The 13,425-nt window shown below is 50.4% G+C and overlaps 1 protein-coding gene across 1 annotated transcript; it reads right to left on the reverse strand.

The window, feature by feature from the left end:
* Positions 1-4,935: 4,935 nt before the first annotated feature.
* CCL22 (C-C motif chemokine ligand 22) lies at positions 4,936-10,677 on the reverse strand. Its single transcript, XM_004264923.4, has 3 exons — positions 10,544-10,677; positions 9,204-9,327; positions 4,936-6,697 (listed from the first exon to the last, which is right to left on the reverse strand). The coding sequence occupies exons 1-3, from the start codon at positions 10,614-10,616 to the stop codon at positions 6,613-6,615; spliced, it is 282 nt and encodes a 93-aa protein (XP_004264971.1). The 5' UTR covers positions 10,617-10,677; the 3' UTR covers positions 4,936-6,612.
* Between the last annotated feature and the right edge of the window lie 2,748 nt (positions 10,678-13,425).

The following is a 13,425-nucleotide window of genomic DNA, read 5'->3' on the forward strand; positions in this document are numbered from 1 at the left end:
TGTGGTGGGACAGGGTTGGTGGGGGAACATAGGCAAATAAGCCAAAGTCTTTGCCCCAAGGAACCCCAGCTCACTGGGAGGTAGAAGATGCAAATCTTACCAGGGATTCAAAGGCTACAGGTTTTAGGGAGGGAGAGAAGCCTTTGTTCTTGTCTGGGAATCAAGGAAGGCAGGAATGAGAGACGATATTTCAATCAGAAGATGGACAGAGGGACTTCCCTGGTGGCGCAGTGGTTGAGAGTCCTCCAGCCAATGCAGGGGACACGGGTTCGATCACTGGTCTGGGAGGATCCCACATGCTGTGGAGCAACTAACCCCGTGCGCCACAGCTACTGAGCCTGCGGTCTAGAGCCTGCGAGCCACAGCTACTGAGCCTGCGTGCCGCAACTACAGAAGCCTGTGCGCCTAGAGCCCGTGCTCTGCAGCAAGAGAAGCCACCACAGTGAGAAGCATGTACACCGCTTGCTGCAACTAGAGAAAGCCCGTGTGCAACAACAAAGACCCAACACAGCCAAAAATAGATAAATAAAATAAATTTATTTTAAAAAAAAGATGGGCAGAATTTTGCTTTTTTTTTTACATTATCGTTTTGAAAAATCTGTAAACAATAAAGAAGAAATGAAACAAAGAGCTTTCCTATCTCTACCAGCAAGATTCAATGATTAGCATTTTTTCATATTTGCTTCATCTTTCTTCTTTTTTTTTTTTTGCTAAGCCATCTCAGAGTAAATTATGGATGCCTGATACTTTGCCCCTTGAACTCTTCAGCATGTACCTCCATTGTATAGATACTGTCTTACATAAATAGAATACTATTATCCCACCTAACAAAACTAACAATGATTCCTATGTCTTATAATATTTAGTTAATATTCAAATTTCTCCAATTATCTCAAAATGTATTTTAAGTTTCTTCTCCTTCCCTCCCTTTTTCTCTCTCCTCCTTCTTTCCTATCTATCTATCTACCTATTTATCTATCCATACATATCTATCTATCTATCTATCTATCTATTGAACCAGGGTCCAATCTAGGTTCATGCATTGCGTGTGGTCATTTCTATTTATTGTACGATAGACCTCCTTTACATTTTTCATGACATTGACTTTCTGAAGAGTCAGGACCATTGTCTCACATGCTGTTCTCATTCTTTTTTTTTTTTTTTTTTTTACGGTACACGGGCCTCTCACTGTTGTGGCCTCTCCCATTGCAGAGCACAGGCTCCGGATGCACAGGCCCAGTGGCCATGGCTCACTGGGCCCAGCTGCTCCGCAGCATGTGGGATCCTCCCGGACCGGGGCACGAACTCGTGTCCCCTGCATCGGCAGGCGGACTCTCGACCACTGCGCTACCAGGGAAGCCTTCATTCTTAATTTATTGAATTGTTTCATTGTGATGTCATCCAATTTGTTCCTTTACCTTATGTATTTCCTGTAAACTGGAAGTTAGATCTAGAGGCCCGTAGAGCTTGGCTACAAATCCTTGGTAAGAATCCATTATGAGTAATACTTTGTACACCATCACATCCACCACGATGGACAGGTTATTCCACTATTCTTGAGAGATTGATGGTCGACCGCTAGATCTCTCCACTGCAGAAGTGTTATTCCCTTTGTGATTCATAGGTAACTTGCCATATGCAGACAGGCAGGATTTTGACCGACCATTCCAGGCAGAGGGAAAACTTAACCAAGGTGGAAAGCACAGGACTTATGCAGGGGTTGGGGAACGGTCCAATGCCATTGGTTCTGAGGAAGGAGTGGGCCAGGAGGCTGCAGCTGGACACTTTGAAGCTGGAGTGAGGAAAGAGAATGCTGTTCAGGGGCAAAGGGGAGCTGGGGATCTTCTGAGCTGAGGAGTAACTAGAGCTGCACTGGGCAGCAGGCAAGTAGGTTCTCTCAGAGTCGGTGGGATGGTAGGGATGGGGGTCTTCCCACCCATACCTGTGCAGGCCCACAGATGGCTGGGGCCCTGCATGGGTGTCCCACAGAGCAGGGAGCCTGTGTCGTTCTTGTGGAACATGAGAGATTCCCCCAGCATTGGAAGCAGAACAGAAACAACATGGGGATCCGGGTGGGGAGCCCTGGGCACCCCTGTGGGGTCCCAGGATGGTAGGAGGAATGTGGTGGCCAGTGCGGTGGTCATCTCCAGGGCCCCTTGGGAACAGCCTTCCCTGCCCCAGCCAGTCCTGCCCAGCTCACCTTTTGTGACCAGTAAAGAGGGCTACCCGCATGCACCGGGCATTTCCTCCCTCTGTGCACATGCCTGGCCACACGCTCTTTTTTAGTGTGGTAAAATACACATAGCGTAAAAATTAACATTTTAACCACTTCTAAGTGTTCAGTTGAGTGGCACTAAGTACGTTCACATTGCTGTGCAACCATCACCACAATCCATCTCCAGAACTTTCTCAACTTGCAAAACTGAAACTCTGGAGCTGCTAAACAATAACTCCCATTTCCTCCTGCCCCAGCTGCTGGAAACCACCATTCTGCTTTCTGTTTCTATGCAGTTGACTCCTCCAAGAACCATACAGTATTTGTCTTTTTGTGACTGACCTATTTCACTTATCACGATGTCTTCAAAGTTCATCCCTGTTGTAGCAGGTGTCAAAATTTCCTTCCTTTGAAGGCGGAATTATATTCCATTGTACGGATAGACCACATGTTGCTTATGCATCCATCCATCGATGGACACTTGGGTTGTTTCCACCTTCTGGCTATTTCAGAAAATGTTGCAATGAATACGGATGTACAAATATCTGCTCCTGTCCCTGCTTTCAATTCTTTTGTGTGTATGCCCAGAGGTGGGATTTCTGGATATGGTAGTTCTATGTTTAATTTTTTGAGAAAGAGTCACAGTGTTTTCTACAGCAACTGTACCGTTTTACATTCCCATCACCAATGCACGAGGGTTCCAATTTCCCTACACTCTCACCAACCTTGTTTTTTTTTTTTTTTATAATAGCCATCTTAATGAGTATGAAGTGGTATCTCATTGTGGTTTTGATTTGCATTTCCCTAACGATTAGTGTTGTTAAGCATCTTTTCATGTGTTGGGTGGGAAGAAATTTTCCTCTACACTTCTAGGTTCTCCTGGCTGGTCTAAGAGTTAAAGTGAAAAAAAAAAAAAAAAAAAAAGAGTTAAAGTGACATGAGACTGATTAACAGGAGAAAATCAAACAAAAGTTTAATAACTTGTATATATGGGAGAGGCCCAGGAAAACGGAGTAACTTGCCAAAATGGCTGAAACCTTCACGTTAAATACTATCTTCAGCTAAAGACAAGAGGTCGCTGGGGGTAGTAGTTTGGGACTTCAAAGGGGAGGAATACAATCCACAGGGAGATAGAAAAGCAAATGTTTGGTAAATAAATGTTTGCTGGGTCATGCAGAGACAACGGGACACAGAGTGGACCCTGATCTCTAGATGCTGCCGAGTCCTCCCCACCACAGTGAGCCCCATATTCTTTGCAGATACCTCTGGCGATAGCTCTGTAACTGTGACCAGTCCTTCCTCTAAATTCTTTCGGGCAGTTAAGGTGGAAGTAACAAGGAAAACTTCCCGAGTCTTCTGTTTCTTAAAAATAATCAGCCTAAGTTAGTCCTCGTGCCAAAGAGACACATTCTGGGGTGGCAAACATTGCTGCCCTACAATGTGCTTGTTAACCAGTTGAATATCTTCTTTGGAGAGCTGTCCATCCTAGTCTTTGCCCATTTTGTTATTGGGCTGTCTGTACCTTCTTATGAGATTCTCACAACTACATGCACCATGTGCTCTTATTGCCCCCTATTCACAGAGGGAGAAATTGAGGCTCAGAGGGACCAAGTAACTTGTTCCAGACACGCAGCCAGTGAGAGTTCCTATATCTGTCTGAATCCGTGACCTGTGCCCTTCATCATGCTTCTCCATGCCTCCCAGACAATGTTCTAGGTGTCTGTAGCTTCAACCCTGGAAATCCCACTGTGAGAGCCAGATCCAAAAGGGCCCAAAGGCCACTTGTGCCAAGATGTCCACGGAACGGTATGCACACCGAGGAAATAATGAAGATGCAACAAGGGCAGAGGAGTCCTTCTTTTGTTATTGTTGTTTTGGCAGAGTGAGCTGTGTCCAGGAACTTCAGGGAAGCAGGCCCATTTGAGGGTCCAGGGAAGTTAGCGCCAGATGAACTGGGTTTGAAGTGCTCCCCAAACCCACTCCCTCTTCCTCCTGGACACACAGCTTGGTTGTACTTCCCAGCATCCCTTGCTGTCAGGGTGGTCATGTGACTAAGTTCTGCCAATGGCACGTGGGCAGAAGTGATGAGCCCCTCTTCCTGGCCCAGCTCATAAAAAACCTTCCCACAAGCCTCTATTCTCTTTTCTCATCTGCTGGATGAGGGAGAGGAGACCTGGTCCTGGAGGTGGGCAGGGCCATGAGAAGGAAGCAGCCTGGGTCCTTGAATGACCACATGGATGGAAGGTCGCCCACAGACCAGGAATGCCTGATAAGACTTCGTGTGAGAAGAAAAAAACTTCCATGGAGTTGAGCCACTGAGATTTGGGGGGTTGTTTTTTGCAAGAAGTAGCATTTCCTGACTGATATACTCTCCTCTGCCTCTGTGTCCACCCTTGAAGTGGGAAGGTTGAGATTGGGTTATTGAATGAATGGATGAATATGCTGCTCAAAGATCTAGACTTGAGGACTGAATGAATGATTTTATCAGCTCCTCCTGACAAGTGGTCCCAGGGTGGACAAATGTGTGGGGTTCCCTGCTGGTACCTGCTCAGCTACTTCCCAGGTCCTCATGTCTGGCTGGGATTTCCCACCTTCTCACAGGGTGACCTTGGGCAAGCCAGCTCACATATCAACGTCAAGGGCCTCCCCACTGGGAAAGAGGGGCCATGCGTCCCCTGCCCCACCTCACAGGAACAGCACATGCCAAGGAACAAAACAGACATTGTTGTAGAGGATTTATTTTCCAGAAGGCTTGAGGGGCAAGGGCAAGGGCAGGGCAGGACAGCAGCGGAGGGAGATCCCAGAAAAATTGAAGGCCCTGTGCATGGGCAGTAGGTTAACACTTCTGGTGCCTATAGTGGGCAAATGACCTTGGGCTCCTGGTGGGACACAAGCCCCGGAAGACACTGAGTTTCATGGCCGGCAAAGCCACATTTTCTGTGACTTGGATTTGAGCCCCACAGCAATCCCATAAGGTAGGTATTCTCATTCTCAGGTGAGGCTCAGAGAGGTTAGATGGTCTCCTCAGGGTCACACAGCAACAACCACCCTGCCATACTATACCAGGCTCCCTCCGAAAGGAACAAGCACAGATACCTGGGGAAGCTGTGGTCCTCAAAGAGGTGTAGATAAGTCCCAAGTCCCAGTCCTTAGCCTGGCCCCAGCCACCTGAGAACGACCTCCATCCAAGGCTCTTTCACTTAACTATACCCCACACATTCACTCCAAGGACCAGGAAATCTCTACCTTGTCCCCCTCCCACACATTTCTTAAAATTCTTCCAGTCATCCATTGGGCCTTTTAAGCATTTGCCCTCTTTTCTTATACATATATAACTAGAGCTTATAATACCAAGCCAAGGGTACTCATTCACCCCATAGCAGGAATTTGGTTGTCAGCTATTTGGGGAAGGAGGAAGAGGAAATTCGGGACTCTGAAGAGGTCAGGCCTGGATGTTGGAGAAGCAGTAAAAAACCCAAGGGAGGCAAGAAGGTTAAAGAGGTAACATGGGGAAGAAAGGTGAATCTGGGTAAATTTGAGGCTTCCTAATGAACCCCGCCAGCCCTTCTCTAGATGACCTTGAGTCTCTGTATTGATGTGTCAGAGCCCTTGAGAGGTGGGAGGCGGACATTACTTTTATTGATTCAACCTGCAGCCTCTTATTGAGCCCTGATTCTGAGCCATGCCCTGTGCTCTGTGCCAGAGGCCGGGAGACAAAGTAACTCAGGTGTGGATATTGGTCCAGCTGGTGGGGCTGGAGGACAAGCTCCCAGTTCCCGAGAATTCTGGGTAGACTGTGATCAGGGCTGTTAAAAGGGGGCAGAGGGCCAGGGGAAGTCTAAAAATGACTCAATTACTGGCTGCTTAGGTTGAGTGATGCCCTGGAGGGCTGGCGGGGTTGGACATGTGCAGAGGATGGGGAGACATTCTGGGTGTCAGGGGCAGCTCGGGAAAAGAGCCAGAAGTGGAAATGTATGACATGGGTTTGGGAGAACAGGGAGCCGGAGTCCAACATGCATGGAGGGAAATGAGGCAGGGCTGGAGGCAAAGGATAAGACCCAGATCTGGAGGGCAGGGATGCCAGGCTCAGGAGCTCTGACCTCAGCCTAGGGCAAAGGGGAGCCATGGAAGGATTTTGAGCAGGGGACTGACTGACCAGGACTGTGGACCCTCTGGCTTTGGTGGGGCAGAGGATGGGTTGGAAGGGTAAGTGGGGAGATGAGAGTGACAGTGGGAGGCTTGACTGGGAGTGACAGCTGCAGACATCAAGATCAGGGACCGCTGAGAGGGTTGTTGGTACAGGGTTGTGTCGGGGAGCAGCTGTAACAGCAGGGAGGTGGGGCTCCATGAGCCTTCCTGGACGAGCCAAGGCCACGGTCATCAGGGCAGGGCCTGCCTCATTGGTCCAGCCTCTGGAGAATTTTCTTCACCCAGGGCAGTCTGGGATCAGCACAGATCTCTCGGTCCCTCACGGTTAGCAAGCTGGAAGGCGGAAACACCAGGGAGACAAGGAGGCGCCATTAGCATGCAGCAAGGATGCCACAGCCCCGCTGCAGAACCTTAGCAATTATGAGACACCTGCTGTAGGCAAACACATTTCTTAAGACGGAGAGGGGGAGATAAGCAGCAAAGACTTCCCATACCTTCAGCCCCAGCCATGAGTGCCAGGGCAGGCCAGGAAATAGAATGCCCAGGAGTCCCATAATCTTTGCTGACATTGCCTTGGGAGAGAGTATTGGGTAGTAGCCAAGAGCATGAACTTTGGAGACAGCCTATCCGGATTAGAATTCTAGCTCTGCCACATGTTAGCAAGCCCCTTAACTTCTCTGAACCTCAGTTTCCACATCTGTAAAATGGGCATGATAATTCTGGTCCAACCTCATAGGAATTTGATGAAGATATGATGAGTTAATATAAACTGGAGTGCTCAGAACAGTGCACAGCAGACAGTAGGTGATATATAATTGTGCCAGGACCTGGCCTGAACTTTTAACATTGATTTCCTTAATAAGTCCTTACAACAACCCTATGAGCCTCCAATATTCTATCTACTTAATAGCTGAAGAAAGCGAGGCCCAATGGGGTAAAGCAACTTGTCTAAGTGCCAGAGCTGGTAAGACCTGACTCATCGTGCTCGCTGTGAACGAGCATCCCCACCCAGGCCCCTCTGAGAGACCTGAGCACAGAGAGGAGAGGTGAACAACAGCCCAAGACCACATGGCAGTAGTGGGCTAAGGCTTCCACCTTTGCCAGAGCTGCAACAAACACCCCTGATCTGCGTGCACACACACACACACACACACACACACACATGCACCCCCAGATGACCAATAAACAGAACAAAGAAGGCAGCAAAGCAGTGTTGATCTTGGCCACGTGGACAGCCTGCCCTGGCTGCTTTGTGACACTGGACAAGGCGCAGACCCTCTCTGAGCTTTGATCTTCTCATTCATTGAGCCACATTCTTTCTAGAATCCCTTCGGCTCGAGATCCAATAATCACATGTGTACCGTCTCTCACTGAGTATCTATTATATGTCAGGCGTTGAGCAGTACACCTCCCACTTACTATTATTCTGCCCTGTGATGCCTGAGAGGCCCTGTAACTCGCTGTGCACATTTATGCACCTGTAAAAAGGGGACTGTAGGGGCTTCCCTGGTGGCGCAGTAGTTGAGAGTCTGCCTGCCGATGCAGGGGACACGGGTTCGTGCCCCGGTCTGGGAAGATCCCACATGCTGCGGAGCGGTTGGGCCCGTGAGCCATGGCCGCTGAGCCTGCGCGTCCGGAGCCTGTGCTCCGCAACGGGAGAGGCCACAACAGTGAGAGGCCCGCATACCGCAAAAAAAAAAAAAAAAAAAGGGGACTGTAACAGTACCTGGGACTGTAACAGTACCTACTACATAGGGTTGCTTGAAGGATTAAATGAGTTAATGTTTATAAAGCGTCTATAACAGTGCCTAGCACTTAACAAGCACTCTCTACATCTTTGATTAAAAAAATAAATGAAAGTGATCACTCCCGCTATACTGATTGGGAAACTGAGGCCCAGTATTGAAGTGACCAGAACTGTGGCAGGCCTTCCTGTTTCAGCCTTCTTGTACTTTACCCACAGACCCCTCTGAGGGACGGAAGATGAGTGAGAAGGATTCAGATGAGAAGATGACAGGGCCCCAAAGGGGGTCATAAATCCCCAAGCTCAAACACCCCCCACTCTGTGGTTTGGCCGGCAGCAGCCAGAGGGGCTGCCCCAGAAAAGACAGGTCCCGTCACCCAGCCAGGGGCAGGGGCAGGGGGAGGGGCAGGGGCGGGGGCAGGCTCCAGGCCGAGGAAAAGGAAGCAAAGAAGCAAAGGAGAATAAGAACCTTAGGAGAAAGCCCTAAACGAGGACCCAGGAGTCCTGGTTCCAGCCTGGGCAACCTTGAGCAAGTCACTTCTCCCCTCACCCCGCCCCAAGCCTGTTTCTCCATCTGTAAAATGGAAAGAATAGCACCTCCTTATAGGATCATTGTGAGAATTAAACAGTCATGCTCAGAACAGTGCCTGGCCCTGAGGAAGCACTTAGTGTCAGCTCTTAATATGCTCCTAGTAAGAATAGGCTGCCTCAAGTAACTGACTCCCAGGGCACTGGGGATCCAAGATGGGAGCATCTTTGCTGACTCAGCGGAACCAGGCATACTGCCCGTACCCTGAACCCTACGCTCTACGGCAGCTCTGCACTACCTATCTGCCTTGCCGGGGTGGAGCGGCACCCTCTGCATCCTCAGAACCTGGCACGCTGCCTGGCACATAAGAGGTGCCTGAGAATATCTGTTGAATGATAACGTGATATTTTTCTTGGTCCACCCAAGCCTCAGCTGAGCCGTCTAGTTCGGCCAAGTGCTCCCAGCTGACATCTGGCTGCATTCCTCCATCCCTGGGTGCACCTGCAGCCTCCCAGGCCCCACCCGTCAAGCTCTCCAAGGTCTTGTCTCCCCGGCTTCCTACTCACACCACGCCAGGCCTCCGGCAGGACTCCGAAGTCCAGTAGTAATATTTCACCAAACGCAGGGGCAGGGGGTGACGGATGTAGTCCCGGCAGCAGATGCTGTCCTCCACGTTGGCACCGTAGGGGCCTGGGGGAGAAGGGTGCTCAGAGGAGTCACAGGCTGCTCTCCCTTGGCCCAAACCTCTGACCCAGCTTTTCTGTTATCATGTGGAAGGTTGGTGTCCAGAGGATTCTGGGCCCTCAAAGTCCCCACTCTTGGGGCCTCTGAGAAGCCGCTAAGTGCCCGAAGTCTACACTCTGCTTTGGTCAGCTCAAGGGAGAGGGATTCAGAATGACCGAGCATCAACAATGCCCTAAGCTCTAGGTGGGACCAGACGCGCTGAACAGGAAGGAGCCTTAGAACCTTGTTATTCAAGTTGAGGTCTGTGGACCCACACCATCAGCATCACCCAGGAGCTTGTCGGAAAAGCTCGGTGCCTAGTCCCAGCCTTGCTGAACCAGGTGGACACTCTGAAGAACTTCCCAGGTAACCTGAGAACGTCCCTTCAGCTCACATCTACTCTAATCCCCTTCATGGTGCAAATGGTGGGGCTGAGGTCCAGAGATGGGGGAGGACTTGCCCAGATCACACAGCATGACCCTGGAGAGTCAGGACAAGGGCTCAGGCAGAGTCCAGGCATGGAAGCCTGGGTTCGAGTCTCGCTCTGCCGTGAGTCACTTAATATCTGAGACCTGATTTCCTCCTCAGACCCAGGGGGTAATAATAGTACCTACCCTATGGGGCCTGTCATGCAGGGAAGGTACTCAGGAACCCCAATAACTGAGCAGTGTTGTTCCTAGCTCCCAGACTCCCAGTCCAGTTCTCATTCCCCTACCCATCATAGGGCAGAAGAGTGTACATTGGGATGGAAAGAGAAATCAGGAACCCAGTGTTGAGGGCAGGTTCTGGAGAAAAATGGGGCGGTGAGAGGGCAGGACTGGTTTTCCAAGGGAACATCTATTACCGTTGCTCCTGCCTTTACCCACCCCAGCTGGCCTCCTTCAGTGGCTCCTTCTTCACATCCCAAGGCCCTACCCTTGAGTTCTCTGGAGTAGGAGACCCTGGGCCATGCCCACTACAACCCCGAGCCCAGCTGAGATAGATCCTAGACTCCAAGCCTTCAAGACTATCCATCTAACAGATGTATAAACTGAGGTCCAGAGAAGCAATGGGACTAGCCCAAGAGCCAGTGGCAGATTGGAGTCTTCTGCTCTCAGTTCAGTGCTCTTTCTACCACATGAGGAAGATACCCCAGTATCTGACCTTGACCTCTGCAGAGAGCCCTCCCTCTTCCCAGCCTCACCTGCCTCTGTTGCTTGAAGTATCATAGCAAGGAGGATGAGGGCAGCCAGGAGTGGGGTCTGCAGGCTGGCCATACTTTCGTCCTGTGTGTCCCAGCTCAGGTGCCTACAATCGCCAAAGGACAGGAAGCTCTGGTATTTAAACGCTTGCTACACCCACAAGCCTCAGACACTCTTAGTCACCGGTGAGCCCAGAATCTCTGACATTCACGTTATGAAAGAAGAACTCCCACTTCCTCCAAAGAGAAGGAAATTCTCTGCGGCCAGGAACCACTCAAAGGGGACCCCCACCCTGACCTCCCCTCTGGGTCCCAAGAGACTTGCAAAATCCCCTTGAGCTGGGCCTCTTGGAGGCCTGTTCTCCCTGGGGTCTGCTGGCTGTGTGGCCTTGGCCATGTCTCTGGGACTGAGTTTACCCATGTAGAAATGGGAGAGATGGTTTTGCAGTCCTACGTATTTACCCCAGTGGTTGTTTGTACATCAAGTGAGGATGTGGACAGGAGCCAAATAGCCCTAAACCCTCGCCTGGAACTGAGGCCCATCTTGATGAAGGGTGACCTTCATCACTGATCGGTCTTCAAAGGGAGAAGCCCATGAAGCCATTGGGTTAGTTTCTCTGCCCCATCACCGGTGTCCTCTAGGGCTTCTCACAAAGTCTCAGCTTGGACCAGTTCATGGTCCACTCAACAGCTATAAAGAGCTTCCACACATTTCCATCTTGCCTGTCCTTCCTTCGCAGCTGTCTCCACGCTCTTCCTCACCCAGCCCCTTCTCAATCTACCGCCGTGTCCCACTGATTCTACTACCTCAGTCTGTCTCGGATCTGTCCACTTATCTCCATCCCCATTGTCCCTGCCCAGTCCAGGCCACCTCCACCTCAGGCTCAGATGCTGGCCCCTCATTCCCCTATCCACACTGCAGTGACCAGAGTGAGTAGCCCGGATTCAAAGCTGCACATGCCTCTCTCCTGCTTCAAAACCCTGCTGTGGCCCCCTGAACCCATGCCCCTGACTGTGGCCTTCAAGGCCTCCATTCCAGACACGACCCCACCACCTCTGCCCAGCTGGTCTCACTCCCCTGAGGAATCACATCCACAGTCCTCAGAGTTTCTCAAAGAGGTCTGTGGCTTGTCCCTGGCCGTGAATGCCCTTGCCACTTCTCTACCGCGTAAACTCCTACTCGTGCCTCAAGAGCCATTTGAAATGTCACCTTCTAGGTAAACACACCCCCTCAGGACTCCAAAATTCTCTGAGGTGACCTAGAACGTGGACTTGAACAGACTACATCAGGTTTTCTCTTTCTCAATCTCCTCCCAGAAGCCAAACTCCAAGCTCTTAGAAGGTGGGGTCTCCCTTTATTTGTCTTGGCATTCCAGGGTCTACCAAGAGTGGGGTACATGGTGGGTGCTCAGAACACATCTAATGGAAGAAGAAACCCGGGCTCAGAGGAAGAGGGGCCTTGCCTGTAAGTAGATAAGCCATCCTGGAGTTCAGGACTCAGCACTCCATTTGTAGAGGGATCCATCCACTCATTCATTCTTCCATTCATTCAACAAATATTTATTGAGCCCTTGGTCGACAGAATAATGAACCGCCCCAAAATGTCCATATCTAATTCCCCAAACTTGTGAACATGTGACCTTACATGGTAAAAAGGACTTTGCAGGTGTGTTGAAGTTAAGGCCCTTAAAACAGAGAGTCTTCCTTGGGACTTTCTTGGTGGCCCAGTGGGTAAGACTCTGTGCTTCCAATGCAAGAGGCCAGGGTTCAATCCCTGGTAGGGGAACTAGATCCCACATGCATGCCACAACTAAGAGTCTGCATGCTGCAACTAAGAAGACCGCATGCTGCAACTAAAGATCCCACATGCCGCTACGAAGATCCCATGTGCCGCAGCTAAGACCCGGAGCAGCCAAAATAAATAAATATTAAACCAAAAACAAAAACAGAGGGACTTCCTGGATTCTCTGGATGGACCCAAAGCAATCACAGGGTCATTATAAGAGGGGCCAGTGAGTGGGTCAGATTCAGACAGGAGATGGGATGACAGAAGCGGAAGTCCAAATGATGTGACGCTATGTGCCCGAGAAGGTGGGAAACGCAAGGAAACAGATTCTCCCCTAGAGCTTCCAGAAGGAACACAGCCCTGCCAACACCTCAGTTTTACTCCACTGAGGCTGATTTAGAACTTCTGACCTGCTGAACTGTAAGCTAATAAATTGGTATATTAAACCACCGAGTCATTTGTTACAGAGGCAAGAGGAGAGTAACACAAGCACCTGCCACGTGCCAGGTACACTGCCAGGATCTGGGGACACAAGAGTGAATAGGTCCCTGCTCTCATGTTTACCTTGGAGACAGACAATAAACAGGCAAAAAAACACACAAAAAAACAAAACCAAATAAGGTAATGTCAGGCTGTGGTGAGTGCCGCGAAGAAAATGAAACAGAGAAAAATAGACAGTGACTGTGGGGAAGCAGGTTTGGGGAGTCAGGAGAAGACTCTATGAGGGCTGACAGGCAAGCTGAAATTCAGAAGATACTAAGAAACCTGCCAGGGAGGAAGGGGCAAGGGCAAAGGGTGAGAGGCCTGAGCAGCTGGGGCAGAGTGGGTCAGGGAGCAGGGGGCAGCCAGATGGGAGGGGCTGCATGCAGGACCAGGCAGGGCCTCTTCAGCTGCAGTTCCTATGAGCCTCCTGATGGATGTGCATTGAAGGTGCACAGCATCGCCTTGGAAGACCTCTTGTCAAAAAGCGTTACCCAGGGCTTCCCTGGTGGCGCAGTGGTTGGGAGTCCGCCTGCCGATGCAGGAGACACGAGTTCCTGCCCCGGTCCCGGAAGATCCCACATGTCACGGAGCGGCTGGGCCCGTGAGCCACGGCCGC

The sequence above is a fragment of the Orcinus orca genome, chromosome 20 (genome assembly GCF_937001465.1).
Source record: "Orcinus orca chromosome 20, mOrcOrc1.1, whole genome shotgun sequence".
Classification (NCBI taxonomy): Eukaryota; Metazoa; Chordata; class Mammalia; order Artiodactyla; family Delphinidae; genus Orcinus; species Orcinus orca.